The sequence below is a fragment of the Moesziomyces antarcticus genome (genome assembly GCF_000747765.1).
Source record: "Moesziomyces antarcticus DNA, scaffold: scaffold_v10005, strain JCM 10317, whole genome shotgun sequence".
In the NCBI taxonomy this organism is placed as follows: domain Eukaryota; kingdom Fungi; phylum Basidiomycota; class Ustilaginomycetes; order Ustilaginales; family Ustilaginaceae; genus Moesziomyces; species Moesziomyces antarcticus.
This window is the reverse complement of record NW_014639005.1, coordinates 689,221-716,904: the sequence shown is the minus strand read 5'-3', so window position 1 is coordinate 716,904 and position 27,684 is coordinate 689,221. Positions and strand designations below refer to the sequence as shown.

The 27,684-nt window shown below is 62.2% G+C and overlaps 7 protein-coding genes across 7 annotated transcripts; 4 read left to right on the top strand and 3 right to left on the bottom strand.

The window, feature by feature from the left end:
- Positions 1-203: 203 nt before the first annotated feature.
- Positions 204-3,143, top strand: PAN0_005d2726 (plasma-membrane proton-e; the record flags this gene model as incomplete). The annotated part of the gene is made up of 1 exon (XM_014801966.1): positions 204-3,143. The coding sequence occupies one exon, from the start codon at positions 204-206 to the stop codon at positions 3,141-3,143; it is 2,940 nt and encodes a 979-aa protein (XP_014657452.1).
- Positions 3,144-4,864: 1,721 nt separating this feature from the next.
- PAN0_005d2725 (Rum1) lies at positions 4,865-12,276 on the top strand (the record flags this gene model as incomplete). Its single annotated transcript, XM_014801965.1, has 2 exons — positions 4,865-5,164; positions 5,413-12,276. 2 exons carry the CDS (start codon positions 4,865-4,867, stop codon positions 12,274-12,276), a joined length of 7,164 nt encoding a protein of 2,387 aa, XP_014657451.1.
- Positions 12,277-13,056: 780 nt separating this feature from the next.
- Positions 13,057-15,581, bottom strand: PAN0_005c2724 (long-chain fatty acid transporter; the record flags this gene model as incomplete). Its single annotated transcript, XM_014801964.1, has 3 exons — positions 13,057-13,211; positions 13,322-13,484; positions 13,668-15,581. 3 exons carry the CDS (start codon positions 15,579-15,581, stop codon positions 13,057-13,059), a joined length of 2,232 nt encoding a protein of 743 aa, XP_014657450.1.
- A 213-nt stretch (positions 15,582-15,794) lies between these two features.
- Positions 15,795-17,081, top strand: PAN0_005d2723 (uncharacterized protein; the record flags this gene model as incomplete). Its single annotated transcript, XM_014801963.1, has 5 exons — positions 15,795-15,898; positions 16,164-16,433; positions 16,515-16,581; positions 16,664-16,976; positions 17,056-17,081. 5 exons carry the CDS (start codon positions 15,795-15,797, stop codon positions 17,079-17,081), a joined length of 780 nt encoding a protein of 259 aa, XP_014657449.1.
- A 1,301-nt stretch (positions 17,082-18,382) lies between these two features.
- PAN0_005d2722 (MSF transporter) lies at positions 18,383-20,602 on the top strand (the record flags this gene model as incomplete). Its single annotated transcript, XM_014801962.1, has 1 exon — positions 18,383-20,602. One exon carries the CDS (start codon positions 18,383-18,385, stop codon positions 20,600-20,602), a length of 2,220 nt encoding a protein of 739 aa, XP_014657448.1.
- Positions 20,603-20,820: 218 nt separating this feature from the next.
- Positions 20,821-23,025, bottom strand: PAN0_005c2721 (cleft lip and palate transmembrane 1; the record flags this gene model as incomplete). Its single annotated transcript, XM_014801961.1, has 1 exon — positions 20,821-23,025. The coding sequence occupies one exon, from the start codon at positions 23,023-23,025 to the stop codon at positions 20,821-20,823; it is 2,205 nt and encodes a 734-aa protein (XP_014657447.1).
- Positions 23,026-23,420: 395 nt separating this feature from the next.
- PAN0_005c2720 (uncharacterized protein) lies at positions 23,421-27,566 on the bottom strand (the record flags this gene model as incomplete). The annotated part of the gene is made up of 1 exon (XM_014801960.1): positions 23,421-27,566. The coding sequence occupies one exon, from the start codon at positions 27,564-27,566 to the stop codon at positions 23,421-23,423; it is 4,146 nt and encodes a 1,381-aa protein (XP_014657446.1).
- Positions 27,567-27,684: the final 118 nt, after the last annotated feature.

Sequence of the window (27,684 nt, the reverse complement as noted above, 5' to 3'; positions counted from 1 at the left end):
TGAGAGCAATGACTGACGAGCCATCTCTGCCTCCTGCCTTTTTTTCCTACTTTGATTCCACTTCTTCCCTTCCAAATGTGGCTTCTGCCTCCCTATCCCTGTATTCTCTTTCTCTCGCGGTTCCACCGCTTCCTGTTCTCTCATCTCCCCTCTTCCTCCCCTCCAGCGTCTCATAAGCGCAAAAGCAGCGTTCTCTCGCAACCATGTCGGACTCTTCCGCTACCCAGGAGGGTAGGAACGAGAAGGCCCTCGGCGGCGTCTCGGAGGAGTACTCCCAGCTCATCGAATTCATCCGCGCCCAAAAGTCGGCCTCGACCGACGAGGAGGGCCAGGATGAGACCCACATCGTCAAGAAGCGCGAGTTCCCCGCCTTCTGGAAGACCAAGGAGGTCCGCGTCAACAAGCACGGCGAGGTCGAGGAGGTCGCCCAGAAGGTGCCCGCCTCGTGGCTCGAGACCGACATGCTCAAGGGTGTCAGCGAGGCCGACGTCCAGAAGCGTCGCGCTCTCTTCGGCCACAACGAGCTCGAGTCTCCCAAGGAGAACCTCCTGCTCAAGTTTATCGGTTTCTTCCGCGGCCCCGTCCTGTATGTCATGGAGCTCGCCGTCATCCTCGCCGCCGGTCTTCGTGACTGGATCGACTTTGGTGTCATTATCGCCATCCTGCTCCTCAACGCCTTCGTCGGTTGGTACCAGGAGAAGCAGGCCGGTGACATTGTCGCCCAGCTCAAGGCTGGTATCGCCCTTCGCACCACCGTCGTCCGTGACGGCCACGAGGTCGAGATCGAGGCGCGTGACCTGGTTCCCGGTGACATTGTCGTCATCGAGGATGGCAAGACTGTCCCCTGTGACGGTCGCGTTCTGGCTGCCTACGAGGACAAGGACGGCTCCCAGGCCGCTGCCATCCTCGAGAAGGCTCGTGCTTCCCGCCGCGCCGACGACGATGACGATGACGAGGGTGTCGACAAGGGTCCCGCCATCATCGCCTGTGACCAGTCGGCCATCACCGGAGAGTCGCTCGCCGTCGACAAGCACATCGGCGACACTGTCTTCTACACCACCGGTTGCAAGCGTGGAAAGGCCTACGTTCTCTGCACCGACATTGCCAAGCAGACCTTCGTCGGTCGCACCGCCGCGCTCGTGCTCGGCGGCGAGACCGAGGGCCACTTCCAGAAGGTCATGGGCTCCATCGGTTCCGCTCTGCTCTTCCTCGTCATCGTCTTCACCCTCATCTTCTGGATCGGCGGCTTCTTCCGCAACACCGGCATTGCCACCCCCACCGACAACAACCTGCTCATCTACACCCTGATCTTCCTCATCGTCGGTGTGCCCGTCGGTCTGCCCTGTGTTACCACCACCACCATGGCTGTCGGCGCCGCCTACCTCGCCAAGCGCCAGGCCATCGTTCAGAAGCTCACCGCCATCGAGTCGCTCGCTGGTGTCGACGTTCTCTGCTCCGACAAGACCGGTACCCTCACTGCCAACAAGCTCTCCATCCACGAGCCCTTCACCTCGGAGGGTGTCGATGTCAACTACATGATGGCCGTTGCCGCGCTCGCCTCGTCGCACAACGTCAAGTCGCTCGACCCCATCGACAAGGTCACCATCTCGACGCTCAAGGACTACCCCGCTGCCCAGGACGAGCTCGCCTCGGGCTGGATCACCCACAAGTTCACCCCCTTCGACCCCGTCTCCAAGCGTATCACCGCCGAGGTCGAGAAGGACGGCAAGCAGTACATCGCCGCCAAGGGTGCCCCCAACGCCATCCTCAAGCTCTGCGCTCCCGATGCCGAGACCGCCGCCCAGTACCGCAAGGTGGCTGGTGACTTTGCCTCGCGTGGTTTCCGTTCGCTCGGTGTTGCCATGAACACCGACGGCCAGTGGAAGCTCCTCGGTCTCCTGCCCATGTTCGACCCTCCCCGTTCCGACACCGCTGCCACCATCGCCGAGGCCCAGTCGCTCGGCATCGCCGTCAAGATGCTTACCGGTGACGCCGTCGCCATCGCCAAGGAGACGTGCAAGATGCTGGCTCTCGGTACCAAGGTTTACGACTCGCACCGCCTCATCGGCTCCGGCGGCATGGCTGGTTCGGCCATCCACGACTTTGTCGAGGCTGCCGACGGTTTCGCCGAGGTGTTCCCCGAGCACAAGTACCAGGTCGTCGAGATGCTCCAGCACCGCGGACACCTGACTGCCATGACCGGTGACGGTGTCAACGACGCCCCCTCGCTCAAGAAGGCCGACTGTGGTATTGCCGTCGAGGGTGCCTCGGACGCCGCCCGATCGGCTGCCGATGTCGTCTTCCTCGACGAGGGTCTCTCGACCATCATCACCTCGATCAAGGTCGCCCGTCAGATTTTCCACCGCATGAAGGCCTACATCCAGTACCGTATCTCGCTGTGTCTCCACCTGGAGATCTACCTGGTCCTCACCATCCTCATCCTCGACGAGGTCATCCGCTCCAACCTGATCGTCTTCATCGCCCTCTTCGCCGATGTTGCCACCATTGCCATCGCCTACGACAACGCTCCCCACGCCAAGCAGCCCGTCGAGTGGCAGCTGCCCAAGATCTGGATCATCTCGGTCATCCTCGGTTTCCTGCTCGCCGCCGGTACCTGGATCATCCGCGGCACGCTCTTCCTCAACAACGGCGGTGTCATCCAGAACTTCGGTAACACTCAGGAGATCCTCTTCCTCGAGGTGTCGCTCACCGAGAACTGGCTCATCTTCATCACGCGTCTTGGTGGCGGCGAGTCGGACATCACGCTCCCCTCGTGGCAGCTCGTTGGCGCCGTGCTGGGTGTCGATGTCATTGCTACTCTCTTCTGTCTGTTCGGCTGGCTCTCGGGCGCTCCCCACCGCAACCCCGTCACCGCTCCTCACGGTGGCTGGACCGACATTGTCACGATTGTGCGCATCTACGCATACTCGATCGGTGTCACTGCCATCGTTGGTGCCGTCTACTACGTGCTCAACTCGTGGGAGTGGCTCAACAACCTCGGCCGTCGCACTCGCTCGCAGAAGAACCCGGTTCTGGAAGACTTCTTCGTCAACCTGCAGCGCCTCACGATTGTGCACGAGAAGAACGCCGACGGCGAGGAGCTCTGGGCCTTCCACCCCCGCACCGAGATCGAGGACGAGTAAGCGGGACGCGCTTCATCGCTCTGTCTCTCTCGCACCTGGCCTGTCGCCTCCTGCTCGCTGTCCGGCCTCGGATGGCACGCCTTGCTGCCGTTCGAGCGTCGGGTTGGGGCAGGGGCGCGAGTCTCTGCTGCGCTTTTACCCCGGGCCACCGACGCCCTTTGCTCTCGAGCCACAAAGTTCCGTCTTCCAACTAGAAACACACTCTCTTCAATGACTCCGTAGTCTGCGCGAGGCCAAGGGTGCCGTGGAATGGCGAGGCCCGACCGGTAACGGTGGGGTCGAGCCGACTGCAGCGTCTTGCCCCTTTGCCTCGACGTAAAACCACATCTTCGACTTCGCGCCCTTACACTTTTAAGATTACCTATTCGGCACGTTCTGCAACCATATCAGCTTCGTTGACTCTCATATTGTGCGACGTGTGTTTGTGCGTGCGCTTGATAGTTGGATGGAGCTGAGAGGGGCATCTGAGACGAAGAGCTGCGAGCGACGAGTCTGCTGCAATATGTGCGAGTCGAGGTTGCGCGCCGGAGGCTGAGACCTTCAATGGACGATGAGGCTTGTGCTTGGCCACTCAGGAACGGATATCTGGTCTATGTAATTCATGATGCCATGAATGATGCGCTGGATTAAGGCACAGCTTGTGCGCATTTGTGTAGCTCAGTGGGCCTCCATCAAACTACACGCCGACCATCTCAGGGCGGCGTTGCGACCCTCTTGGGGGGAGGGGGGGGGGGGGGATTAACAGGGGTTGTCACCCGCCGACACTGGCCGTTCGGGTTCTGTTCTTTCGGCTGCTTGCTCTGTTCCTTCATGACAAGATGAATAGAAATGAACGCTGATGAGCAAAAGCGTTGCGTGCTCGACTGGCAGACCTTCGCAGGTGCCGAAGCCTGACTGCCATGATATGATTCCTCCTGATTCCTGTGCGTGCCTGATGGCCGGCAGCAAGCTGGATCGTGATTGTTCGAGAGCACACACTGCGACCATCGTGATGTTGCTGCGCATACAATCTACTGTAAGATAGTGAGAGTGCTCGAATTTTTCTGCCGGCAGAGGGGGAAGGGGCCTCCCCGTGTTTGACACGGTGCGTGGGTGCGGCGTGCAAAATTAGACAGGCGCAGCTGCCCATCAACGCTCGGCAAAGCGTGGCCACGAGAGATTTCACGCCCTGCAGCAGACCCACCACGGCTGCCGCCGTCAAAAGGCCCAAAATGAGGTAAAAAAAAATTGAGTCGCAGCGGAGCTGCTGAATCAATTGACATATGAAGAAGAAACAGCGGAAAGCAGCCGAAAAGACGGCCAAGCCTGACAGGATTCGCTAATCCGCACCGCACCGCAGCGCAGCGCAGCTGAGCGCCAGGCTGGTGGTGTGGGTGGGGAGATGTGCTGCCCACAGGAAACCCACTTTAATTTTCCGCCTTTTTTCCATGAGCCCAGGCGAGTTTCGCTCGACTGTCGCGGGCCATTTTGCCCAGCCCGACAGACCGACAGGCACACACGCACACGCACACGCATCCGCCAGCCCAATTTGCTGCATCCGCCCGCGCCGCCCAGCCCAGCAACCGGGGAGAAGCGTTCTCGCCGTAACAGGCGGGCGGAAGCGCAGCGCTCCGTGGCCACCACAAAAAAAAAGAGAGACCCGCACTAATTGGGCGGCGTCGGATAGCGCTGCCTGCTGCCTTGGACAGGCTGGAGTCGAGCCCTCACGCCTCCATGCGCGGATGCCCTGGCCTGTCACATCGCCTCGTCGTCGCTCCCGAGCTCCTTCCGCACCCGCCAGCACCCTCCAACCTCACACCCCACCTACCGGGCTCAGCCATCACCACGCCGACTCTCGACAGCCATCGCCTGTTGATTCCTGCCACCGAGATCCAGGCGACTGCGCATTCACACGACACCACACGCCTTCGCGCCTTCGTAGATTGATTGCATCGGCCTTCCCGCTCTTTGTTTTCGGCGCTCCCACACCCACATCGGCTTTTCCGCATCATACCTCGCCGCTGCTCGCTGATCGTAGCAGCGTGAGAGTCTTGGCGTTACGGCTGTTGCTCACAGAGCTTCAGAGCTTCACGCCGCATCCGCTCCACACGCCACCCTTAATTTGGGCGGATGAGCCGCTCCTGATCGATCGATCGAGCGAGCGGGCGGCCTGGATTCGATTCTTTGCCTCGTCACGGTCTTGTCGTCGCCATCCCTTGCGATTCGTTCATCACATCCTTGTCGCCCCTTCCTCCGCACTTGCTCGGCCACATCTGCACTAGCGCCTCAGTTCCGCCTTGCTCTGCCCACCGACACCCGCATACAGCCTCACACCATGACGACGACAAAGCAGGGCAGCGCCCAGAACGGTGCTCCACCCTCCTCCTCATCCACCGACAGCGTGCCCCAGCGTATCATCGTCAAGTCGGTCAACGGCCACGAGCCCGTCAAGCTCGAGCCAACATCCTCTACCAGCGCATCCGCATCTCGCTCCGCATCTGCACACCTCGCCACCCCACTCTCTTCGCCAACAAAGTCCAACGGCACCTCCAGTCCATCCAAGTCTCCCACCAAGGCCCGCCGGGTCCAGCCCATCATCGTCTCCTCGCGCGAATTCGGTCCCAGCGCCGGCGGCGACAGCGACGACGACTCCAAAGACGGCGACTCCGAGCTCACCAAAGGCCCCTCGGTCAAGAGGCTCAGTCGCAAGAGCAAGTCCGATGCCATGTCGGCCATCGCCGGCAAGGAGCTCGACGACCCTGCATCCGCACCGACTGCCCAACATGCTCCCGTCGCTCCGTCTGGCAATCCGGCGCTGCATCCAGCAAGAAAGCTTCTGCAACACCAAAGCTTCCCTCCCTTGGTCTTTGACACGAACCCAGCTCAACCAACAGCGTCCGGCTCGGTTCTGGATCCTCAAAAGGTTGCCATCCCCACCAGCATCGCCACGCCACGCAGGCCTCCGCCCAGGCTGCGCCCGCGTCTCTTTGAGCTCGAAGAGGCTCCCATCTTCTATCCCACGCCCGAAGAGTTTGTCGATCCCATGAAGTACATCGCTTGGGTCGCCTCGCCGCAGGGCGGCAACGCAAAAACCTACGGTATCGCCAAGATTGTGCCTCCCGAAGGCTGGAATCCCGAGTGCGTGCTCGACGAGCAGTCCTTCCGCTTTCGCACCCGCGTCCAGCGTCTCAACTCCCTCAGCGCCGATGCGCGCGCCTCGCAAAACTACCAGGAGCAGCTGCAAAAGTTCCACGCCCAGCAGGGTCGCAAGCGCGTCTCGGTCCCCGTCATCGATGGCCGATCCGTCGACCTGTACCAACTCAAGCTCATCGTCTCTGGCCTCGGCGGCTACGATGCCGTCTGCCGCGCTCGAAAGTGGTCCGACGCCACCAAGCAGATCGGCTACAATGACAAGGATTGCGCACAGCTCTCCACCCAGGTCAAGGCCGCATATACGCGCATCATCCTCCCCTTTGAAGAGTTCATGACCAAGGCAAAGGAGCAGACCCGCGCCGGCGCAGCGTCAATCAGCCCGAACCTCGCACAGAGTGCCACCATGGGCAGTGTACCCTCTGGCGACACCAACGACGCCAGTCTCCACAACGTATCCACGTCGCCCAGCGTCGAGGCGGCCGATCGCAACGTCCAATCACACACGCCCGAGCCGCTCGGCGCAGCTGGAGCCGCTGACTTGCTTGCTTCCGCCACATCCGCAGTCGATTCGGCCACTCAGAGCCCGTCGACCGTCGCAAGCACCCGACGCAGTGCTCGCAAACGCTCCGAGGCGACCAGCACTCCTGCCTCTGGCTCCCGCCATCCTCTGCAGCTGGCATCCAGCCCGGCCACGCCGCTCGCGTCTCGACGCAGGAAAGGAGTCAGCCCGTTGGTCGACACGGACCTGCACGCGCGCGCGGCAACGGGTCACCCCGGAGCTGAAGAGCAGATGTGCGAGATCTGCCTCCGAGGCGAGGATGGTCCCAACATGCTGCTGTGCGACGAGTGCAACCGCGGCTACCACATGTACTGCCTGCAGCCTCCGCTCACCTCCATCCCCAAGTCGCAGTGGTTCTGTCCACCGTGCCTCGTCGGCACCGGTCACGACTTTGGCTTCGACGACGGAGAGACCCACAGCCTCTACACCTTTTGGCAGCGGGCCGAAGCGTTCAAGCGCGAGTGGTGGTCCAAACGCCCCGATCGCGTGTGGACGCCGGACGTAGCCGATGCTCCGGAAGCCAACGTCGAGAGGCGCACCAACGGCTTGGCACGCCGCATTCACGGCACCGACCTCACCGTGTCCGAGGACGACGTCGAGCGCGAGTTCTGGCGGCTCGTCCACAGCCAGAGCGAGGAGGTCGAGGTCGAGTACGGCGCCGACGTCCATTCGACCACGCACGGAAGTGCGTTGCCGACGCAGGAGACACATCCGCTCAGCCCGTACTCGCGCGACAAGTGGAACCTCAACAACCTGCCCATCCTGCCGGGCTCGTTGCTCCAGTACATCAAGTCCGACATCTCGGGCATGACCATACCCTGGATCTACGTCGGCATGATCTTCTCCACCTTCTGCTGGCACAACGAGGATCACTACACCTACTCGATCAACTACCAGCACTGGGGCGAGACCAAGACTTGGTACGGCGTGCCGGGCGAAGACGCCGACAAGCTCGAGAATGCGATGCGCAAGGCCGCTCCCGATCTCTTCGAGACATTACCCGACCTGCTCTTCCACCTCACCACCATGATGAGTCCTGAAAAGCTCAAGAAGGAGGGCGTGCGCGTCTACGCGTGCGACCAGCGCGCCAACGAGTTTGTCGTCACCTTTCCCAAGGCCTACCACAGCGGCTTCAACCATGGCATCAACCTCAACGAGGCCGTCAACTTTGCGCTTCCCGATTGGATCTCCGACGATCTCGAATCCGTTCGAAGGTACCAGCACTTCGGCAAGCCCGCTGTCTTCTCTCACGACCAGCTGCTCATCACCGTGTCACAGCAGAGTCAGAGCATCGAGACCTCCGTATGGCTCGAAGCGCCCATGCAGGAGATGGTCGATCGCGAGATTGCCAAGCGCAATGCATTGCGGGAGATCATCCCCGATCTCAAGGAAGAGGTCTACGACGAGGACGTGCCCGAGAGCCAGTACATCTGTGCCCACTGCACCCTGTTCTGCTACCTTGGCCAGCTCACAAGCCCCAAGGCAGACGGCGTCGCATGCCTCGACCACGGTTTCGAGGTGTGCAATGCCGACGCTCCGGTCAAGTGGACTCTGAAGCTGAGATTCTCCGACGACCAGCTGCGCTCGATCCTCGCCAAAGTGTCCGAGCGCGCTGCCATTCCTCGCAACTGGATCCAGCGGCTCAAGAAAACCCTGTCTCTCGGCCCGAACCCGCCGCTGAGGACACTGAGAACGCTGCTGCACGAGGGCGAGAAGATCGCCTTCTCCCTCGAGCCTCTCGAGGATCTCAAGGCCTTTGTGACGTGCGCCAACTCGTGGGTGGATCGAGCCAATGTCTTCCTTGTCCGAAAGCTGCACAAGAGGAGGGGAGAACCGACGCAGGCGCCAGCTGCCCGAGGCAGACGTTCCAAAGGCGGGGCCTCTGGCGACGACAGCGCTCGACGGGTCAGCATCGATGCCTCCGCCGAGGACCCTGACTCGGTCGCCGACCGGAGCCCAGAAGCGCTCTACGCGCTGCTCAATGAGCTGGACAGCCTTCACTTTGATGCGCCCGAGATCGCCTCTCTCCGCGCTCTTGTCCAGGAGCTTGAGGAGTTTGTTGGGCGCAGCAACGAGATTCTACGTCAGCGCAAAGAGTGCGAGCCCAATCTCAAGGACTGCGAGAGCGTCCTTACCCTCGGCAGCTCCCTCAACGTCGATGCGCCTCAGATCAAGGAGCTTTCGGACTATGTCGAGCGGCGCAAGTGGGTCCAAGAGGTGTCCGAGTCGCGCGATGCCTACCTCTACTACCACGAGGTGGAAGGTCTGCTGGAACGCGCCGACAGCTGCGGTCTCGCGGACCATGAGCTGCGCAAGGAGCTCGAGCAACGACGCGAGGCTGGAGCCCGCTGGACTGGGCGTGCCCGCGAAGCTCTCGAGGGCGATGCGGCGCTCACGATCGGAGTGCTGGAAGAGCTGTCAGAGGCGTCGGCCGAAATCCCGGTCGTGCTCGAGGTTGCACAGGACGTCAGCAATGCTCTGACCAAGGCCAAAGAGCTGCAGAAGACCATGCAGACGCTCCACAAGAGTCTGCAAGCCGGCACGCCAACTCCCGCCGCCGTGGATGCAGACGGCGACCTCTCCATGGTCTCGATCTCGGAGAATAGCGATGCGGCCAATCGACTCGCCCTGCTTCCCGATGCTCGTCGCGCCGTCCGGGCGGTGAGATCGAACAAACTCGAAGTCGAGCACGCACAAGAGATCGAAAAGGCCATCCAGATCCACGATTCATGGAGAGTCGCATTCAACCAGATCATGCAGACAGTGGCGGCCAGCCACCGCCGCTTCACGGATGCCGACAGGGATGCCGAGCTGGACAGGATGGTGGAGCGCGTCGAGAACACCACCGATCCGTCCGACGACCAGCCGCGGGCTGAATCGCGAGCTTGCGTCTGCAGAAGCTCGGCGCCGGTTGCCGTACCCTCGTCGTCGGCTGCAGAATGCTCCCGCTGTCACGTGCGCTACCACCTGTCGTGCATCAAGGTGCGCGCATCTGAAGTGTCGCGTGCTGACGGCGGCTGGACTTGCCCATTCTGTCCGTGGACGGGCAATGCTGCGTTCCTGAAAACTCGCAGGGCGGTCAGCGTCACCGAGCTGTCCAAGCTCGTCTACGAACAAGACCATCGCCGCGACCAGTTCCAGTTCTTGCCGCTCGAGTGGGACGCGATCGAAGAGGTCGTGGCCAAGGCCAAGCGTTTCGAGTTTGCCGCGAAGCGGATGATCAAGACGCTTTCACTCATGCGCAGAGATCAGAAACAGGCGATTCTTGCGCATTGGCTGCGCCGATCCATCGGCTGTCCTGTGGATGTGCTTGGCCCCGAAAAGATCAACATGCTCGATCTCATCAGCGAGACGCTGCTCGCACTCGGCCCTGATCCCGCAGACGAGAGGCCTGCACCATCGGCACCCGCACGTCCCAAGCTGGAGACGCCAACGCGCTCAGAAGATCGCAACGAGCCCGAGGCTCAGCACGGCTCATCATCGCGTCCTGGCGGCCGTGGGGCGACCGACTCGGCGTCGCCCGCGGTGCGCGAGGACCGCAAGCGCAAGGCGAAGCGAGGCAAGCGCGCCAAGCTCGTCTTCCGCGAGGAGATCGGATTAGGTGCGTACCGCGACCGCCAGCCGATCTACTGCCTGTGCCACGAGCCAGAGAGCGGCCGCATGATCGCATGTGACAAGTGCATGCTCTGGTTCCACACGCAATGTGTCCGGCTCGACGATCCGCCCAATCTGGGCGACGAGCCCTGGATCTGCCCTATGTGCTGCATCAAGGCGGAGCGCAAGTATCCGCAGGCCGAGGTGCGCGTTAAGGAGATGGGCGTCACAGATCCCGATCTCTGGCTCGACATCCGCGCCACGCTGCGCTCGCTCGAGAAGCCGGTCAGCAAGCTCCAGTCGTGGAGCAGCCGCGAGGACAAGCGCATCGTCTTGCACCTGGAAAAGTTCACCCCCGCCATCCATGCCGAGGAGGTGCATTCGCAGGGGACCAAGCGCGCCCGGCTCGAATCGGACACGCCCAGCAAGGCGCGTCCCTCGGTCGGCCGGTCGGACTCGATCTCGACGCCAGCAAAGGACAGCGGGTCGCTTCCGTACGCACCCGCGCCGGTGCCGAGCGAAGCGGCCCGTGGAATCGCCCCAGCGCCGGTGCCGGCGGCAGCGAGTCAGGTGCAGCTTCCGCCAGCGGACGGGCCCGTGCCAAAAGTGGTTGGCGGCGACGAGTCGCTCGGTCCCGTCTCGCCGTTGCAGACCGAGCCAAAGACTGTTCCGTCGCCGGCTCCAGGCGGCTTCGACTGGGCCCAGTCGGCACGCCGACGACATGCAGAGGGGATGGACAATCTGTACCGCCGCGGCATTACGGATGCGATGCTCATGCGCTTCTACGTTGGCTGGAATGGACGCGTGCTCGTGCATCCCATGCTCGATGCGACGGGCGCCGTGGTCGAAGTGCAGCTCGGCGAGGCCATTCGACTGCATGCCGATGATCCCGAGGGTGTTCGCGTGATCCGGGCCGCCATCGAGAGGCACAATGCGCGCATGGAGCGCAGCGCCGCGGCTGCACCGGGCGTCATGCGGGCGTATGGTCCGACGGATGACCACGCGGCGCCACGAATGCCGTACGCGCGCGAGGAGATGCTTCCGCCGCCGCAGCGACATGAGGTGCCCATGCTGCCGTCCCATAGTCGGTACAGCGGCGGCTCGCCCGGCTCGGTGCCGTCGCATGTCGCAGGTGATCGCGACGGGCGCTACATCGAGCCCGAGCTGCGCGCGATGCGGTCGCCTGCGGCTGGCGTGGCAGCGACCTCGCCTGCGATACGCTCGAACGTGACGCACGAGCCCGCGCACTCGTATGTGCGCGGCTCTGCTACGCCGCTCGTCGGTAGCAATGGCGTCGCGTCGGTGTCGAGCTCGTATGCGGCTGCGCCACGCCATGCCTCGCACAGTGCGTATTCGTCCGAGCGCGACTACCGCGCGCCGTACCCGGCTCCGTCGCATGCGGAACCAGAGGGAGCCAGGACGCCCGCACTTATGCCGACGTATGCGGCCGTCAAGCCCGAGCAGCTCACGCCCGGCGTCGGCTACGGCGCACTCGACCCGGCCATGATGGCTGACGACGCAAGCCGCGCTGAGGCAGGCAGTGAAGGCGTACCAGCTAAGCGAGCCTCGCCCGCGCAAACGCCGCCAGTGGCTCAAGCACGCGCTGTGCCCGCTGCGGACGAGCAAGCGGCCCAGGACGGCAAGGTGGCAGAGCCGGGTGCGGCGGATAAGCGTCAAGCGCCCGTGCCTGCCGAGCCCAAGAAGGAGAATGGTGCCGCCGAGGACCTCGAGACGGTGCGCGAGCAGGCGAGGAACATGGCTAGGCGCATGCGGCCCGATGCGTCGGACGCCGAGATTGAGCGTCTGGTGCAGAACTTTATCGGCGGCGCCGACGGAGCCGGTGCATAAGACGGCCTCGCGTGGATCATTCGTCACCGATTCTGGTGTTCATGGTCCAGTCTGTTTGTTTTCCAAACGCAATGGGAGATGTGTAAGAACCACGAACAGGGCTGTGCTTTCTCGAGAGAGCGCCGCTTTTTCTGCAGTGATGACGAGACCTAAGCTCCGAGGCTTGCTGGATCTTCCAACAAGACGAGCTGTAGCGGCGGGGGATCAAGGCCTGGCCTTTGCCCGCTCAGGACAAAGACTCTCGAAGCCTCTGCATGGGGCGTGAAGCTGTGGCGAAGAAATAGAGAGACAAGAGTAACGTTACAGCGACAATGATGTGGAGATGGGCACTAACGGATAGCCTTGACAATCATGTTGAAGGCCCCATTGTGATCGCGATCGGCGCGGTAGGCCTACTCGGGCTGCGGGCATCGGAATACTTTGCTTGCGCCAAGGGAGTCGGTGATGTGACCGCAGGAAGCACAGGTCTTGGACGTGTAGGCCTCGGGCTGGATCAAGAGGGTTGTCGGGCCGGACTTTTGAGGATAGCGCGAGTCGTATGCGATGTCGTGGCATTTGATCGCAAGGCGATGCACGAAAGCACAGTGCGGCCACGCCAGGAGCTCGCATCTTGTCGCGATCTTGATGCGACTTCTTCGATGCCGGACCATGTTGGCGACTTCCATACGAGGCATGATGACAACATCGGAGCAAAGGGCGAGGAAGTTGGCGGTGCGACAGTGAAGATCGTGAACCAGCCTGTTGATCTTGGAGGTGACGAGTCTCCACTGCCTGTCCAGGCTACGCCGAATTGAGGTACTTTCGGGTCACCTTGGTGCGAGGTGGTGGACGAGGAGCGTGATCGGGGCGGCCTAGAGGAGCGTCTTTGGCGCCGTCGCGGTCAAGCTGCGCATCTGGAGCGTCGTAAATGGCGAGTACGATGTCAATGCCAAGATCTTCGGAGGGCAAAAGACCTCAATAAGTTGGGTAATGATCCAGGCTACGCTCCACGACCCTTGTTTTTGTCAAAGGGCCACAGCTCTGGCTGATTAGCAAGATCCATCACCAGCGTGCGAGCACAGCAACGACTGAGCGACTTCTCGGTCGGTTCGAAGGCGTTGATCGACTCTACTCCCAGGGGTTGCCTTGTGCAGGAAGGACGACCGATGTCGCTGGGCTTCCAGCATCGCTAAAGCATATACTGTCTGGGCGTGCGCTGATGACTGATACTGTGTTTTCAGATGACCCTCGTGAGCTCATACAAAAGTGCAAGTGCCTCTGGGTGCCTCGAGACGTGTGACTCAAACCATCGGCGCAGAATGGACGGTTGAGATGACAATCATGTGCTCCAAATACTAATTACTTCCTAAATCAGAGCGAGACAAACAACAGGAGGAGATTCAGAGATGGACTTTTCCGTCCTCGATGCTCTTGTAGTGTTCGGGGAGGAAGGGTTGGTATGCGTCTGCGTTGGGGGGCAGCCAGTAGAGCTTGTCTTCGCCGCAAAGGTTGTGTTGAATGCCCTGGTTTCGGAGCTGGACTTTTTGCTGCTTGACGGTTCCGGTTTGTTCCATGTTGGGGACGATGCGGATGAATAGGGGGACGGCGTATTTGGGGAGCGACTTGCGCACAGTTGCGGCGAGGAGTTTAAAGTCTAGGTCCTGGGCGTATTCTGCGGGGATGGCAGCGCAGCCTGCACGGCCGTCGTGTTTGGGGACAAGGACACCGTAGACGTTTGCTTCGCCTACGACTTCGCCGAGTGCATTGGCGACTTCGGTGGTGGAGACGTTCTCGCTCCTCCAACGGAACGTATCGCCCATACGGTCACCAAAGTAGAAGAAGCCATCTGCATCCTTGGTCATGAGATCGCCGCTGCGGAACCAGGCGTCGCCCTTGGCAAGCGCATCCTTGAGCAGCTTCTTGTTGGTGGCTTCCGGGTTGTCGGCGTAGCCCTGGAACTTGGAGATGGAGGTGTTGCCGATGCGCATGACAAACTCGCCCGCCTCGCCAGGAGCACACTCTACGCACAGGCCCGTTTTGGGGTCGCGGTAGATGTCCTCGGTGATCGGGTCGACACGGATGATCTTGAAGTCCGGACGCAGCTTTCTGGCGAGTGTACCCAGACGGCCGACGGCACCGGCACCAAAGGGACCGGTGTTGTAGTTGATGAGCGCGCCGTTACCTTCGGACGAGGCAAAGAATTCCGAGATGGTGCGGACGCCGTAGCGGTCCCTGAACTTGTTCCAGACGTCGGGGCGCATGCCGTTGCCGTAGGCCATGCGCACGTTGTGCTGCTTGTCGAGGGGCGAGGGCGGCACGGCGAGGAGGTAGCGTGCGATCTCGCCAATGTACTGTACGACGGTGGCGTCGTACTTGCGCACCTCGTCCCAGTACTTGCGTGCGGAGAACTTGCGACCGATGATGACGGTGCTTCCGGAGCAGAGGGAGGCGCAGATGCAGAGGAAGAGCGCGGACGAGTGGTAGAGGGGCATGGGCGTGTAGATGCGATCCTTGGGGCCGAACGAGTTGAAGGTGGGCCACACGCTGACGGCGGTGCCCATCCTTCCGTGCGAGCAGAGCGCTGCCTTGGGCAAGCCGGTGGTGCCACTGGTGTAGATGAGTGCGGCGGTGGTCGCCTCCTGCACGTCCTTCCTGTACTTGTCTGGGATCCTCTTGGGCGAGTACTTGTCGAGCTCGGCGGGGCCAAAGGCGATGACCTTCTGCAGCGGCTTGGCTACCTGTGCAGGTGGCTTTTCGGCATCACCGTCGAGAGGCGTGACGCCGTCGTCGTACCTGAGGAAGTTCTCGATGGGCGACTTGGCGAGCAGCTCGTCCTGAACGTCGGCGATGGGACCTTCGAGGTAGGGCTCGTAGACGAGCAGCTTTGCGCGCGCGACCGAGACGCAGTGGACGAGGCCCTTTCCGGTGAGCGAGTTGTTGATAAAGGCGGGCACGACGTTGATGCACATGCACGCAAAGAACCACTCGAGGATGGCGACCGAGTTGCCCATGAAGATGGCCACGCGGTCGCCTGCCTTGAAGCCGCGCGAGAGGAGGTAGTTGGCGAGGCGGTGGACGTCCTTGGCGACCTGGCCCCAGGTGAAGTTCTTGCCGAGGTAGACGTAGGCGATGGCGTCGGGACGCTTCTGGGCCTGGTTGTCAAAGTACTCGTAGAGCGAGAGTTTGTTGCGCCAGGTGCGATACTTGTGCCTCCATTCGCCGGCGGATGCGCCGCGACCGAGCATGAGGTCGTTAGCAAGGCCGTGCTTGGCATCGAGGTATGCGATGGCGGCGAACGAGGCCGCAGCTTTGGCGATGGCAGCCATGATGTGTGTGGAGCCGGAAGGAGTTGCGGATGGGTGGAGGAGGGTGATCAGCTATGCAGACGGAAGGGAGAAGGGAGGATGATGTCCGCGAAGGATGTGCGAGGTGGGACACGGCCCCGAGTGACGTGGGCAAAGTGCGGACGGTGCTCTCGAGCGGCATACAGAGAGTATGGAGTGCGAATCGAGTGCGGAGTGCGTCGTGCAAAGGTGGGCATGGAGCTAGCTGTCCAGCAGTTGCCCGGCCCAAGCGAGCGCCCATGGATTGGGAAAGAGGCGTTTGAAAGCGACTTTGCTGCCCCGCGTTTGGCAGGCAGGCGGTGAGCGAGCGAGTGCTTCTCGACAGTCGCCGTTGGCCGTCGCAAAGTGGAGGCGATTTTTCCCGAGCTGCGATGCCTCGACGTGGATTTTTTGGCAGAGGTTGAAAGCCGTCGACCGCCGAGTGTCTGCCCTGCCTCGATGCATGTCTCGTCGATCCAAAAAATTCCACTGCAGGCGGCCACTTTTCACGCACGCTTGCCGAGTGCATTTTGTGGGGTTTCAGGCGGTGGATCGCTGCGCTGGGCCCCTGCGCTTCGCAAATAGGTCGCCACCATCAAGCTACTGTATCGGCAGCTATCTCCTCGCTCGACTGCAGCATCTACTCCGGCTGCTCCCGTTCCAAGACAGCTCGGATCGACAGAGCGGCATCCCGCTTTCTTCCAAAGCGCACCGCTGCGCACGCGCCAACTCGCAACTCGCAACCCACCGTCAAAGCATGGCGCTCAACTGGGTGACGCTCGACCAGGACGGCCGTTCGCCGCTGCCGCTTCCGGACGAGACAGTGCTGTGTCGTGTGCCCAAATCATCCATACAGTGAGTCGTGCAACCGTATACCAGCATACACACGCTGTGGAGAGAGTGTGTGTGTTGACCCTCGAGTGCTCGTCCGGACAGGCTCGAATATGCATCGCGCGGCATCACGTACAAGGCCGAAGGAAGCGCCTTGATCTCGTCGCATCGCGTACGTGTCTCCATCCCCAAGTCTGTCGATGATGGCCGAGCATTTGACCTTTTGCATCTACCATTTGCCCACGCTTGCGCAGTTCGTCTTTATCCGTGATGCTCCGAGCGCCGCTGCAGAGCACGAGCTCAAGTCGCTCTCCATACCCATCGACCATCTGGCAGCGTCAAAGTATACCATCCCGATCTTCAGCGCACCGTACCTGCAGGCCGACGTGTACTCGGTCGCCCAGGGAGGACTGCCCGAGCGTCAACCGGGTGAAGAAGCTCATCCGGTGGGCAAGCTCAAGCTCTGGTTCGTCGAGGCCGGCGGCGTCGCTTTCCGAGACGCCATCGAAAAGGCACGTCACATGTGGCAGCAAAACAGACAGCAACAGCTCGACCAGGATGCTCTTCGTATGTGTCCGATGGTGCACGATTGGGCAATATGGGCAAGCAGGCTGACCCGTTGCGCTCTTCTTTTCATATCTTACAGCCGCCTACGAGCCATCGGCAAGCTGAGCCTTCAGAAGCAAACAGAGTACCATTTTGAGGAAAGAGTCGTCAGCAGGAGCCGCTGAGGGGCTGCTGAGCATGCGTGAGGGAAGTGGAGTGGCCCGATCGGGTGAGGGTCAGGGATCGCCGATTCGCACTCGGAGTTATTCTCGGCGCCAGCCATTCGCCCCGCCGACGCCTTCCAGCCACTCGAAAAACGCTGGGCCGCTCCAGGGCGTAGAAAAAGACCGAGCAATTCTCCGAGTAGCCTGCCGGTCCCCACTGCGGCCGCGCTCGCTTTCGATGGCCGTCCAACTCCACCAACTCGATGCCTTGCGATGCTCGATCGCGCGCGGTCTGTGCTCAAGCGCCTCCCCTCATCTCGGACTTAATACTGGCCTACTGGCTGTTGTGGGCAGCCGAAATTAATCGAGGCCGAGCAATGCAACCATGACTTGACGGCGGTTGTCGCAATCCGAGTCATGATCAACTGCCCCAGACACCGAGTCACGACTTCATCGCGAGGATAGCGTGAGAACGTGATGCTATTCAGCACGCGTGTTCCTGTCCGTGCAATCCACCGAACATTATCGTGCTCTCACCACCGTGGGCAAGCCTCCGCAGCCTAGCGGCGTCGAGACGTGGGGTCGGCCTTGATGGGTGGGCTTCATCTTGTCCTGCAGTTCATCGAGGTTGGCATTCGTTGCAATTGCCAAGGCGGAACGACTTTGCATATGCGAATTTAGTGAAAGTGTCAAGAGTCTTGCATTGCACCCACTCACCAAGCCGGTTGCCAATTGCCGTTGGAAGTGGCGAGCAGAATGACTCTCAACGTGACTGTCGGTCTTTTGGCCGGCCTTTGCGGGCTCAGGCGAAGGCTGGCACGGCGCGTGGCTGTCCCGTTCGGGGTCGGCCCAACGTCAAACTACGCAGCGCACCCACCCATCGCCGCCTGCTGCTCGAAATTCCAGCCAAGGGTTTTTTGTCGGTTTCGCGGCGGCGTTTTTTTTTTCGCACCGGATGCGCGGTGGAGTGAGAGTCACACCGCGCTACACCGTCCAACAGCCGTGTGACAGGGCCATAAAGGAGCATAGCCGACTGGGCCTACTCGCGCTATGGTGCTTTGTGCGACTCATGCCACACTTCCCCCTTAGCTCCGGCGATCAAAGCTTGGCCCTCCTCCTTCTTGACCACCTCCTGTCCCAATCCATAGACGTCAGCTCCATATAATCCAGCTGCATTTATCCCGTACGCGCGGCTGCTTCCTAGACCAACCCATACCGCCGTGACATGCTACCCTCCACCGCATCCGGGTAATCTTCTCCACCATGTCTTCGCAAAGTAGAAGCAGCAGTCAGCATCGTCCGCACGAGGCTCCCGAGTATCTCGGCGCTGACCAGCCTCAGCTCTCGCTCCAACCGCCTTCCGCTTCGCAACCCCCCTCGCGCCATGCCTCGCCCCCGTCGTCGTTAAAAGCACGCTCCTCGTCCACCTCAGTCACACGACTCGGCTCGTCGGACCACCTTGCAAAGTCTTCCGCCTCGACAGCACCAAAACGCACTCGTGGCAATGCCCCGTCTAGCTCCGGCTCCTCGTCGCGTTCGTCCATAGACAACGAAGAGCACGCCGACCTTCCCGGCCCACTCCCCACCTCGCACGCGCTGCAGCCACTGGCTTCGCGTCTGACGCGCTCCGACTCGCGTCCCAAGGCTACCCAACCTACGGATCCCGCCGTTGTAGGAAGGCCGCGCTCTGCTTCCAACCGCTCCGTCTCGTACATTGACCCGGCGAATAAGCCGTCCGACCTCGCACGCGCCTCGTCGCGCGTCTCGTCGATACACCGATGCGCCGACCCGCACTATCCGGCATCCGCACTCGCCCTTACGCTCACCAAGTCCGAGGACCCAGACGCCATCTACATCGACTGGCCCGAAAACGACCCCGAGAATCCGTTCAATTGGCCCAAGTCTCGACGCTGGCTCCTCGTCTCCGTGTGCTTCCTCTTCACCGCCTGCACCGCCTTCAACGGTTGCGGCTACCCCTCGGCCTCCTTCAATGCCGCCCAGGACCTGCGCACCACCCAGCTCGTCTATCTTGCCGGCAACACCGCCTTCCTCTTTGCCGTCTCCATCACCCCGCTCGTCCTGGCGCCGCTCAGCGAGGTGTACGGTCGCAACCCCATCTACCTCTCGGCTGTGCTCGTCTTTACGCTCCTCTACATCCCTCAGGCTCTCGCCAAGAACATCACCACCATCATCGTCGTCCGCTGGTTCCAGGGCATGGCTGCCAGTGTCGGCAACTCGATGGTCGCAGGGAGCGTCTCCGATGTCTTCCACGCCAGCGAGCGTGGTTTCCCCATGTCGCTCTACGCCATTGCTGTGTACATCGCCCAGGGCGTGTCGCCCTACATCTCGTCCGTCACGGTGAATCGCGCCAGCTGGAGGATCATGTTCTGGTGGCAGGGTGCGCTGGCGCTCTTGACCTATGTGCTCATGTTTGTCTTCCTCAAGGAGACGCGCGGGCCGGTGCTGCTCAGCAGGCGCGCCAAAAAGCTCACCAAGGAGACTGGAAAGTTGCACAAATGCAGGGCGGATGACGAGAGGCTCAACTTCCTCGTCATGGTCAAGGTCTCGCTCGTGCGGCCCATGCAGTACTTGCTGTTCGAGCCCGTGGTGCTTAGCTTTGCGCTCTGGATCGGATTCCTGTGGGGTATCATCTTTATCTCGCTCGAAGCGATTCCGATCGTGTTTGCCGGTTACGGTTGGAACGCCGAGCAGCAGCATGCGGCGCTACTCACCATCGCGGTGGGAGGACTGATCGGCTACTTGGTCAACTTTCACCAGGAAAAGCTCTACGCCGCCACCTCACGCAAGTACGGCGGAAAACCGCCTCCGGAGGCCAGGCTGTACTACGCCGCCGCTGGTGCAGTCTTGGCCCCCATCGGGCTGTTCATCTTTGCCTGGACGGGCCGTGCTGGGATCTCGCCCGCCGCTCCCATCATTGGGCTGACTATCTTTAATCTGGCGCTGTTTCCGGTGTACTTGGCGGTATTTTCGTACCTGGCGGATGTGTACGAGCGGTATGCGAGCAGTGCTCTTGCAGCGCAGAGTTTCCTGCGCAATACCTTTGCCGCCTGCTTCCCGCTGTTTTCGCAGCAGATGTACGAGAAGCTCACGCCCAAGTACGCCTCGACGCTGCTGGCGGCGATTGCGTGCGTGCTGGGCGTGGTGCCGTTCGTGCTGATCAGGTACGGCGACCGTATCCGCAGCCACAGCCGCGCCGCACTCGCGCTCCAGAGGGAGGAACAGGAGGCCGATGAGTGGAGACAAGCCGAACAGGGCAAGCAGGCAAGGAGGGAAGCCAGGAGATTGGCCAGGGCCGCCCGTCAGGCTCAAGTCGGCAGCGCAGAGGTCGACGAGGAGAAGATCCTCGATACCACCGACGGCGAAGAGTCGGGCGCCGTCACGCCCGATGCCAAGGTCGACGCGCCCCAGGACTGCGACAACTGCAACAACCCCAACTTCCGCCCTCCCACCAGCATTTTGTAGACTTCTCATGCATTCATATTGAAAAGGGTATCGGTTCCGCCGTCGTAATGCGTGATCGTGAGTGTGTTTGAAGCGGCGAGACCGAGATGGAGACGCATTTCACGGGCTCGGAAAGCGGTTGCTCTTGGGCACCGCTCTGCGCGCTCGACTGACATGCTCTGCACCACATGGTCTTGATTTCGCGTCAACATTGCTGATCCACTGCGACTCGAACATAACTAGAGCTGCTTGCCCTCCTTTGCTGGCTTTGCAGCGTTGGTTCGGAGTGTAGCCTTCTTCTGCTCGACGCCAGACGCCTCTGCTTGCACCTTCTTCTCGCCGTCGTCCTTAGCGTCCTTGTCGTCCTTGCCATCCTTGGCGTCCTTGTCGGTCTTTTCGAGGGTCTGGCCGAACTCGTTTCTGCGCGTGGGGTCGACGCCGTAGATCCACCTCTGGTAGAGGGCGATGAAGAAGACGACGTCGTCGCGGAAGCACGCGAGGCGGTGGAGCGTGGGCATCTTGATGCAGAAGGCAAACAGGTCGTCGACAAACGTGCCCAGGATCTTGTACACGAAGGTGCGGCTGTTCATGCCCGCCGTCGACTTCAGCTTGTAGTTGACGATCAGCTGCGGCACCAATCCGACGAATCCAAACGCGTAGACGAACGATGTGGCCGTACTGATGATGAACGACCACCATCCACGGTGCGTCTGGTACACGGCACTGTACGCCGTATAGCAGACGAGCAGCGGTCCAACCACGAAGCCGACGTACTTGAATGCAAGCCGGTCGTACTCCTGCGTGCGTCGTTCTTCGTCCGACAACACATGCTTGTCCGAAATTTTGAGCCGGTAGCCCACCAGCGAGGTAGACGAACGCTCGACTGCAACTGTCACCGCCTTGGTGAGTTTCCAGCACTCGATCAGCACGCCAATCGCCTGGCCCGCCAGAATCATCCAGCTCGTGTCTTCGTTGTTGTCGAGCAGATACAGCGTGATGATGAGCTGCACCACGATGTTCGTCACGATGCTGCCCACCGACACGCCCGCCAGGTCGTCCTTGTTCTTCCAGTGGCGCACGTCCGACGAGAAGGCGAGGAACTCAAACAGGCTGTGCAGGATGCTCACTGCGACCGTGAGCGCCAAAAACCACGGATTCGTCTCGAGCAGCATGGTCTTGAGCATGTCGATCTCGCCGCCCGTGACGCCGGCCTGCTTGTCGAACGAGTCGCCGAGCGCAGCGAGCATCTGGAAGCGGAACCACGACGGATGGTACACGTGGATGTGCAGCGGCAGCTCGGTCAGCGTCTCGTTCACCGCGTACATGTGCTCCTTGAGCGACCAAAAGTCGTTGGCGAACACGGTGGGGAAGCGCAGCACGTTAAGCGGTCGTCCGGCTGCATATGCGCGCTGCAGCGCCACTGCTGCCGCAGGCTCGGTTGGTTCGGGGGCAGGCACCATGTTGCCGTCGGCATCGCGCACGACGGCTACGTGCTGCAGCAGTGGCGGCGGGAGCTGGCTCAGCTGCACGCCCGTATCGCCACGGTCCTGTACGAGCGCCAGCGTCAGGTTTCGATGCCAGTGCGCAGCTACGCGCGCGGCCGGCTCGTCGCCCTGCACCACCGTCGCGTTCTTGTCGAACAGATTCTTCTCGGTGCGTTTGCGCTTCACGGGCAGCAGACGCGTGAGCATCTTGCGTGTGCGATACACGTCGCTCTCGGCGGCCGAGATGAGGTTGGTGCCCGAGGTGGTGAGCAGTACATCGGCCCAGATGCTTCCGTTGTGCTTGCGCACCAGGTCGTTGAGCTGCAGCGTCACATCGACGTCCCGCGCCAGCGCCGTATCCGTCAGCGAGATTGCCGTCCACTTGATTGCCGCGATGGGACTCAGCTCCGCGCTGCCCTGCGTCTTCGGGTACGTGATGAGTGGTTGCGTGGTGCGGAGTGGGTCGTAGAGCAGATCGTCGAATGCACTGAGAGGCACGGCGGGTGCATGTGCCACTCCGCCCTCGGGCATGAGATCCGACTGCTGCGTCTTGAGCATGTCCGCATCAGGAGCAGGCGCCGACGACAGGAAGACGTACAGGTCTACACCCGTATCATCGCCCCACACGGGCACGGCCACATTCGCAGGCCCCTTGACGGCCGGCTCCGCAGCTGGCGCCCATGCGGAAGGTGCAGAAGCCACACTCGGTGTGCTGGCCGAGCCGCTGGAGGGCGCGGCAGGAGTGGCTGCCGCAGGAGCAGCTGTGGACTCTCGACCCAGCAGCTTTCCGATGTATCCGCCGACGGGGCTGTTGGGGTTGGTCACCGCATTGATTCCGGCGTAGATGAGCAGTGCGCGTGCAATCGACCACTTCCAGTCGGCGCGCGCGGGCTGTTGCTGGCCTTGCACGGCTCCAGCCGCTGGCCGCGCACCACCGCCACTCGTCGCTGCTGAGGACATGGCTGTCGTGTCCAAACGTCGATGATCGTTTGAAAAGCTGTCTGGTAGAGAGCAGGAATAGACTTGCTCCGTTTGGCAAACCTTTCTTCCACCTCGAAGCTGGCTGCAGTGGAAATTCCCCCACGAAATACAGAGCTCAACGCACGTGCGCGCGTAAAAAGCCTTCCAATGCGGACCCTTCCTGAGCCGCACCAGATCCTCTCCCGATCTCGACTTTGCTCATGCACCCCCACTTGTCCCTGCTTCCCTTCAATCTCATCGAACAGACTCGTCCCAGACAAGTATCGCACCTAGACCTCACGTTGCCATTGCTGAGAACACAGCTGGTCGCCAGGTTGCTCGCAAACGAGCCAAGCGCGTCAAAGAGCTTGAATCTCACGTGATCGCATTGCACACTACAACTCCATGCTGATATCGTCGCGGTCGTCCGCGTCGTCGATCATGTCGTCATCGGGCGATGCGAGCCTCGAGTGGACTGCGCTGCGGCTCGGTTCCAACACGGCCTCGCTGGCCATTGCGACGTCCTCGACGTTCTGCGACGTGCTGCCCTCGTATCCGCTCGTCCTTCGTGCGGGTGTCTGGGCCAGCGGCGACGACACCATCGACGGCCGGTAGCCTTGCAGCGTCGAGGTCTCGCCCATCGACTCGCCGTACCCGAAGCGTGTGGCGTGGCCGCCAAACGCGCTGAAGCCGCTCGCGGAGCGCGGCTGGTGCAGCCGATGGTGCGGCTGCGGCGTCTGCCCGCGCGCCATCGGGCCGAACGCAGCATCGCGGTACAGACCGCCGTACCTCGACGTCCTCGACGTTGCGGTCAGATCCTCATCGTCTGAGCGCGCGCCCATGACCGTCTCGGACGTCTCGCCGCCGTGCACACCGGCTTCGGGCGACAGTGAGCGTTCCGGCGACGGCATCTCGGCGCGCACCTCCGCCAGTCGATGCTGCAGCCCGATCGCATCCGGCCTTCGCGTGGCCCAATGTCCGAGCATCTGGTCGATCTCGCCCGTGCCAAAGTCCTGGTCGCCTGCTACACCTGGAGTCGCGCGTCCACCGAGGGCCAACTCGTCCTCCTCGCCGTTCTGCGACGCGATCACCGGCGGAGGCAGCGGTCGCCCCGCCAAATCGGTGCGTTGCGGCGCTTGCGGCGGCACCTGACCATCGCGCGCACGAAGACCCGCCGCGGCTGCAGCGGCCGCCAATGCCGGATGGATGTCTTGCGTCTGTGCCAGTCTTCGCTCCGTCTCGTCCTCGCTGACGTCGGAGCCGTCGACGGTGTCCAGACTCGCGAGACTGGTCACGCGGCGATCGCGCAAGTCTTGACGCAGCATGGTCGTGGGCAGACCCATTCCACCGGGCAGGGCGCCGCGGCGTGCGCCACGTTGCGCTTCCGCCACGCCCTCCCCAAGCGAGGTGCGCGAGGAGGACGCAGAGTGGCCTGCGCTCCCGACGCCTCGATCCAAAGCGCCAGTCACGCCAGGATACGGCGACGGCAGCATGCCCAGGCGCGGAGCTCCGGGCTCGGCAGCACCGCGTGTCCATACATCGTCTTCTCCGGACGCAGCATGGCCGTTGACACCCATGGCTTCGACTGAGGACGCCGACGAGGAGAATTGACGATGCATGCGGGAAGGTCCGCCGTGCTGAGATCCCGATGCCTGCGCGCCGTGACCGTTGAGATCCGGCACGGCGCCATTTGCCTCGTGCGTCATGCCCGAGTCCGGCCGACCGAAGCCGGCGGCATGGGCAAGCGAATCGAGACCCGAGTGTCGCCCTTGCGACCCGTCGGGCAGAAAGGCGGCCGCTTGCACGCCGTCTTCGCGGTCTCGAGCCGAGTGGCCAGGGCGAGTTCGTCCGTCACGGTGTTCGGATCGTGGCACCGCCGCGTGGGCTGATCCTTCTGTGGGCTCGCCCGACGCGCGTCGCCTCGCAGCCGTAGTATGGCGATCCGCACCGTCGAGCTGCATGTCGTCGGTGCGGTCGAGCCCGCCACGAGCGCCCGGATCGCGCATCGCATCAACAGGCTCATCAGGCAGTCCATGGCCGAATGCAGCAGCTTCACCGGCGTGCGCGGCCATGGGCACAATGCGTGGAGCCGCACCGCCATCCTCCTGGCGTCCGTCACGCTGCGCTTCGGTCGTCTTCTCGCGCTCCTTGTCCTTGGCCTCGGCCTCGTCTGACTTGGCACTGCACCAGTAACGATGGCCCATCTGCCAACCCTTGCTCTGGCATTGCTTGCTGCAGTATTTTGCCTTTCGGCATCGACGGCACTTGGCAAACTCGCGCGGATACTCCTCCCACTTGCCGCAGAGCATGTTGGCGCACTGGCGGATGCCGCCGCGCGACTCGTCCTTGCGGCAGGCGTTGCGCATGATGACGCCAGCCCAGTACTGGATCTCCATCGAGAGGCGTGGAGCAGGGTAAGTGGCGTTGCGCGATCGCAGCGTGAACTTTTCGGCGATCGCAAAGACGTTGCGGCGCGGAGGCTCGGCGGGATCCCAGCTCTTGTTGCGCTTGGTGGCCTGCTCGATCTCCTCGTTGAGCGAATCCAGCGGGCCCATGAGCGAGGGACCGCTAAAGTCGGTCGAGTGGAAGAGCATGCGGACGTGCGGGTATTTGGACAGATACGCGAGCAGCTGAAGGCTCAGCAGCACCTCTTCCTCGCGGTAGACAACGTCGATGCCGGCGCGCGCATTGGTATCCGCTAGATTGCTCAGCTGGACCACCGCCGGATGGGCGGCACCGGCATCGAAGGCAGGCTGAGCCGGCCGCACGGCCGTAGTCCGTGGTTCCTCGCGCGGTGTGGTCTGTTGCTGTGCCTCGGGGTGCGCGGACCTTTGGCGGCCCAATTGAACGTCGTCGTAATGGCTCGTCGTCGCAGAGGCGCGGGACTGGTGAGTGTGGTCGTGAGGTTGGCTGTGATGGTGGTGGTGATGGTGGTGGTGGTGATGATGGTGGTGACGCTGGTCCTGTGACGCTGAGCCCTGCTGTTGGTGATGCAAGCGCTCGTTGTTGTGGTGGTGGTGGTGCTGGTGTGCTGGCTGCTGCTGTCGATCAAACAGCGAGCTGCTGCGGGTCGAAGCATCCTGTGAGCCCACCTGGGCGGCGAGTGCGGTGGAAGCGAGGTTGGTGGACGATGCCTCGCGGGAGCCTGCGGTGGTGGAAAAGTCGCGTGAGGGCCGAACGGTGTCTTGCCTCTCGAAGAGGGGCGGTGCGATGGCGCTGGTGGGACGGTTCGGAGTCACGTAGCTTTGAGCGGGCAGAGGTGGAGAGTCATTGCCGGATAAGGGGGCGAGCGCTCTGCGGGCCGGACGCGGCGTGCGACGCTCCTCGAGGTCCTCGTCGACTTCGATGTTGCTGGGTGCGCTCGATGGCGCATTGTCCGAGTCGGTCGAGCGGACGGTCTGGAACTGGGCGGCGTCGATCTCGCTGTCGTCGGCATCGTCGGCAAACATCTCTGCATCTTCTGCGCCGTCGGAGCCGCTGCCGCTGGCCTCGGCCGCATGGCTGCGGAGGTCCTCGGAGGAGCTCATGCCTTCGAGGTTGCGGTCGTCGGCTCGTGCAGATGAGAGCGCGCGGGGCGTGCCGTCGGGACCGACGTTGGGTGGTGAGCCGGATGACGAGAGCGAGATCGGATCGATGCTCTCGATGAGAGGCATGGTGGCGTGCGGCTCGTGAGGATCGACCACGGGCATGGCAGGTGGCTGGGAGGGCATAAAATCGTCTGCGCTGCTCTGTGCGTCCATGTTGGCAAAGACGGAGGAGCGGCGTGCGGCCACGGGGTCCTCGAGCGGTGTGGTTGGGCGAGTCTCTGTAAGCAGGTGGTTGGGGAGGTTGGTTGGGGCGATTGCGTTGGAATCGGGCTGCGCGTCTGCGTGGTGGGTGCGAGTTGGGGAAGCCTGGGATGCAGAGGAAGCGGGGCCGTTGTGCTGTGCTGTGGCGTTGGAGGCTGGAGCAAGCGTGTCGGGAGCTGGATGGAGGCGCCGTGAGCGAGACGAGTCAGCGGAAGCGGAGAGAGGAGCGTTGGATGCGGACGCGGACTGGACGCGCTCCCGGCTGGTACGATCGTCGCGACGAGCCTCGTGGCGGTGATGGTGGAGGAGGGAGTCTTTGCGCTTCTCGTCCTTGAGTCTTTCCATGTTTCGGAGGTAGGATTCGAGCACGCGGATGGTGACGGGGATCATGCCGGCCTCGACGACGCGTGTCCTGACGCTCTCGCTGCCGCGTACGCCGATGTTGACGACGCACTGGAAAGCGAGGCTCCACTTCCAGACGGCCTGCATCTCCTTGATGGAGAAGGCGCGGGCCTGAGGGGAGGGGGTCTTGGGGACGGTGCGGAGGATGCGAATGAGACGCTCGAGGCCGCCATCGAGGGTGACCATCTCGCGGATGCGGGGCGATGTGGAGGTGAGGTAGGCGAGGTGGTTGAGCGAGTTGATGAGCGGTAGGGTGGCGGTGCAGTCGATGGCTCTGCGGTCGTAGACGGCAGAGGAGATGCAGACGCTCGCCTTGTTCTGGGCGGGGTTGCAAAAGTTGGACTCCCTCATGGTTGGAGGAGGATGCCACGCACGCGATTTGCGGCGTGCGGAGGGCGTGAATCAGGAGTCAAGATGGAGGACGGCAAAGCCTTTGCGAACGCTTTGATGGAGGGCTGGATGATTGACG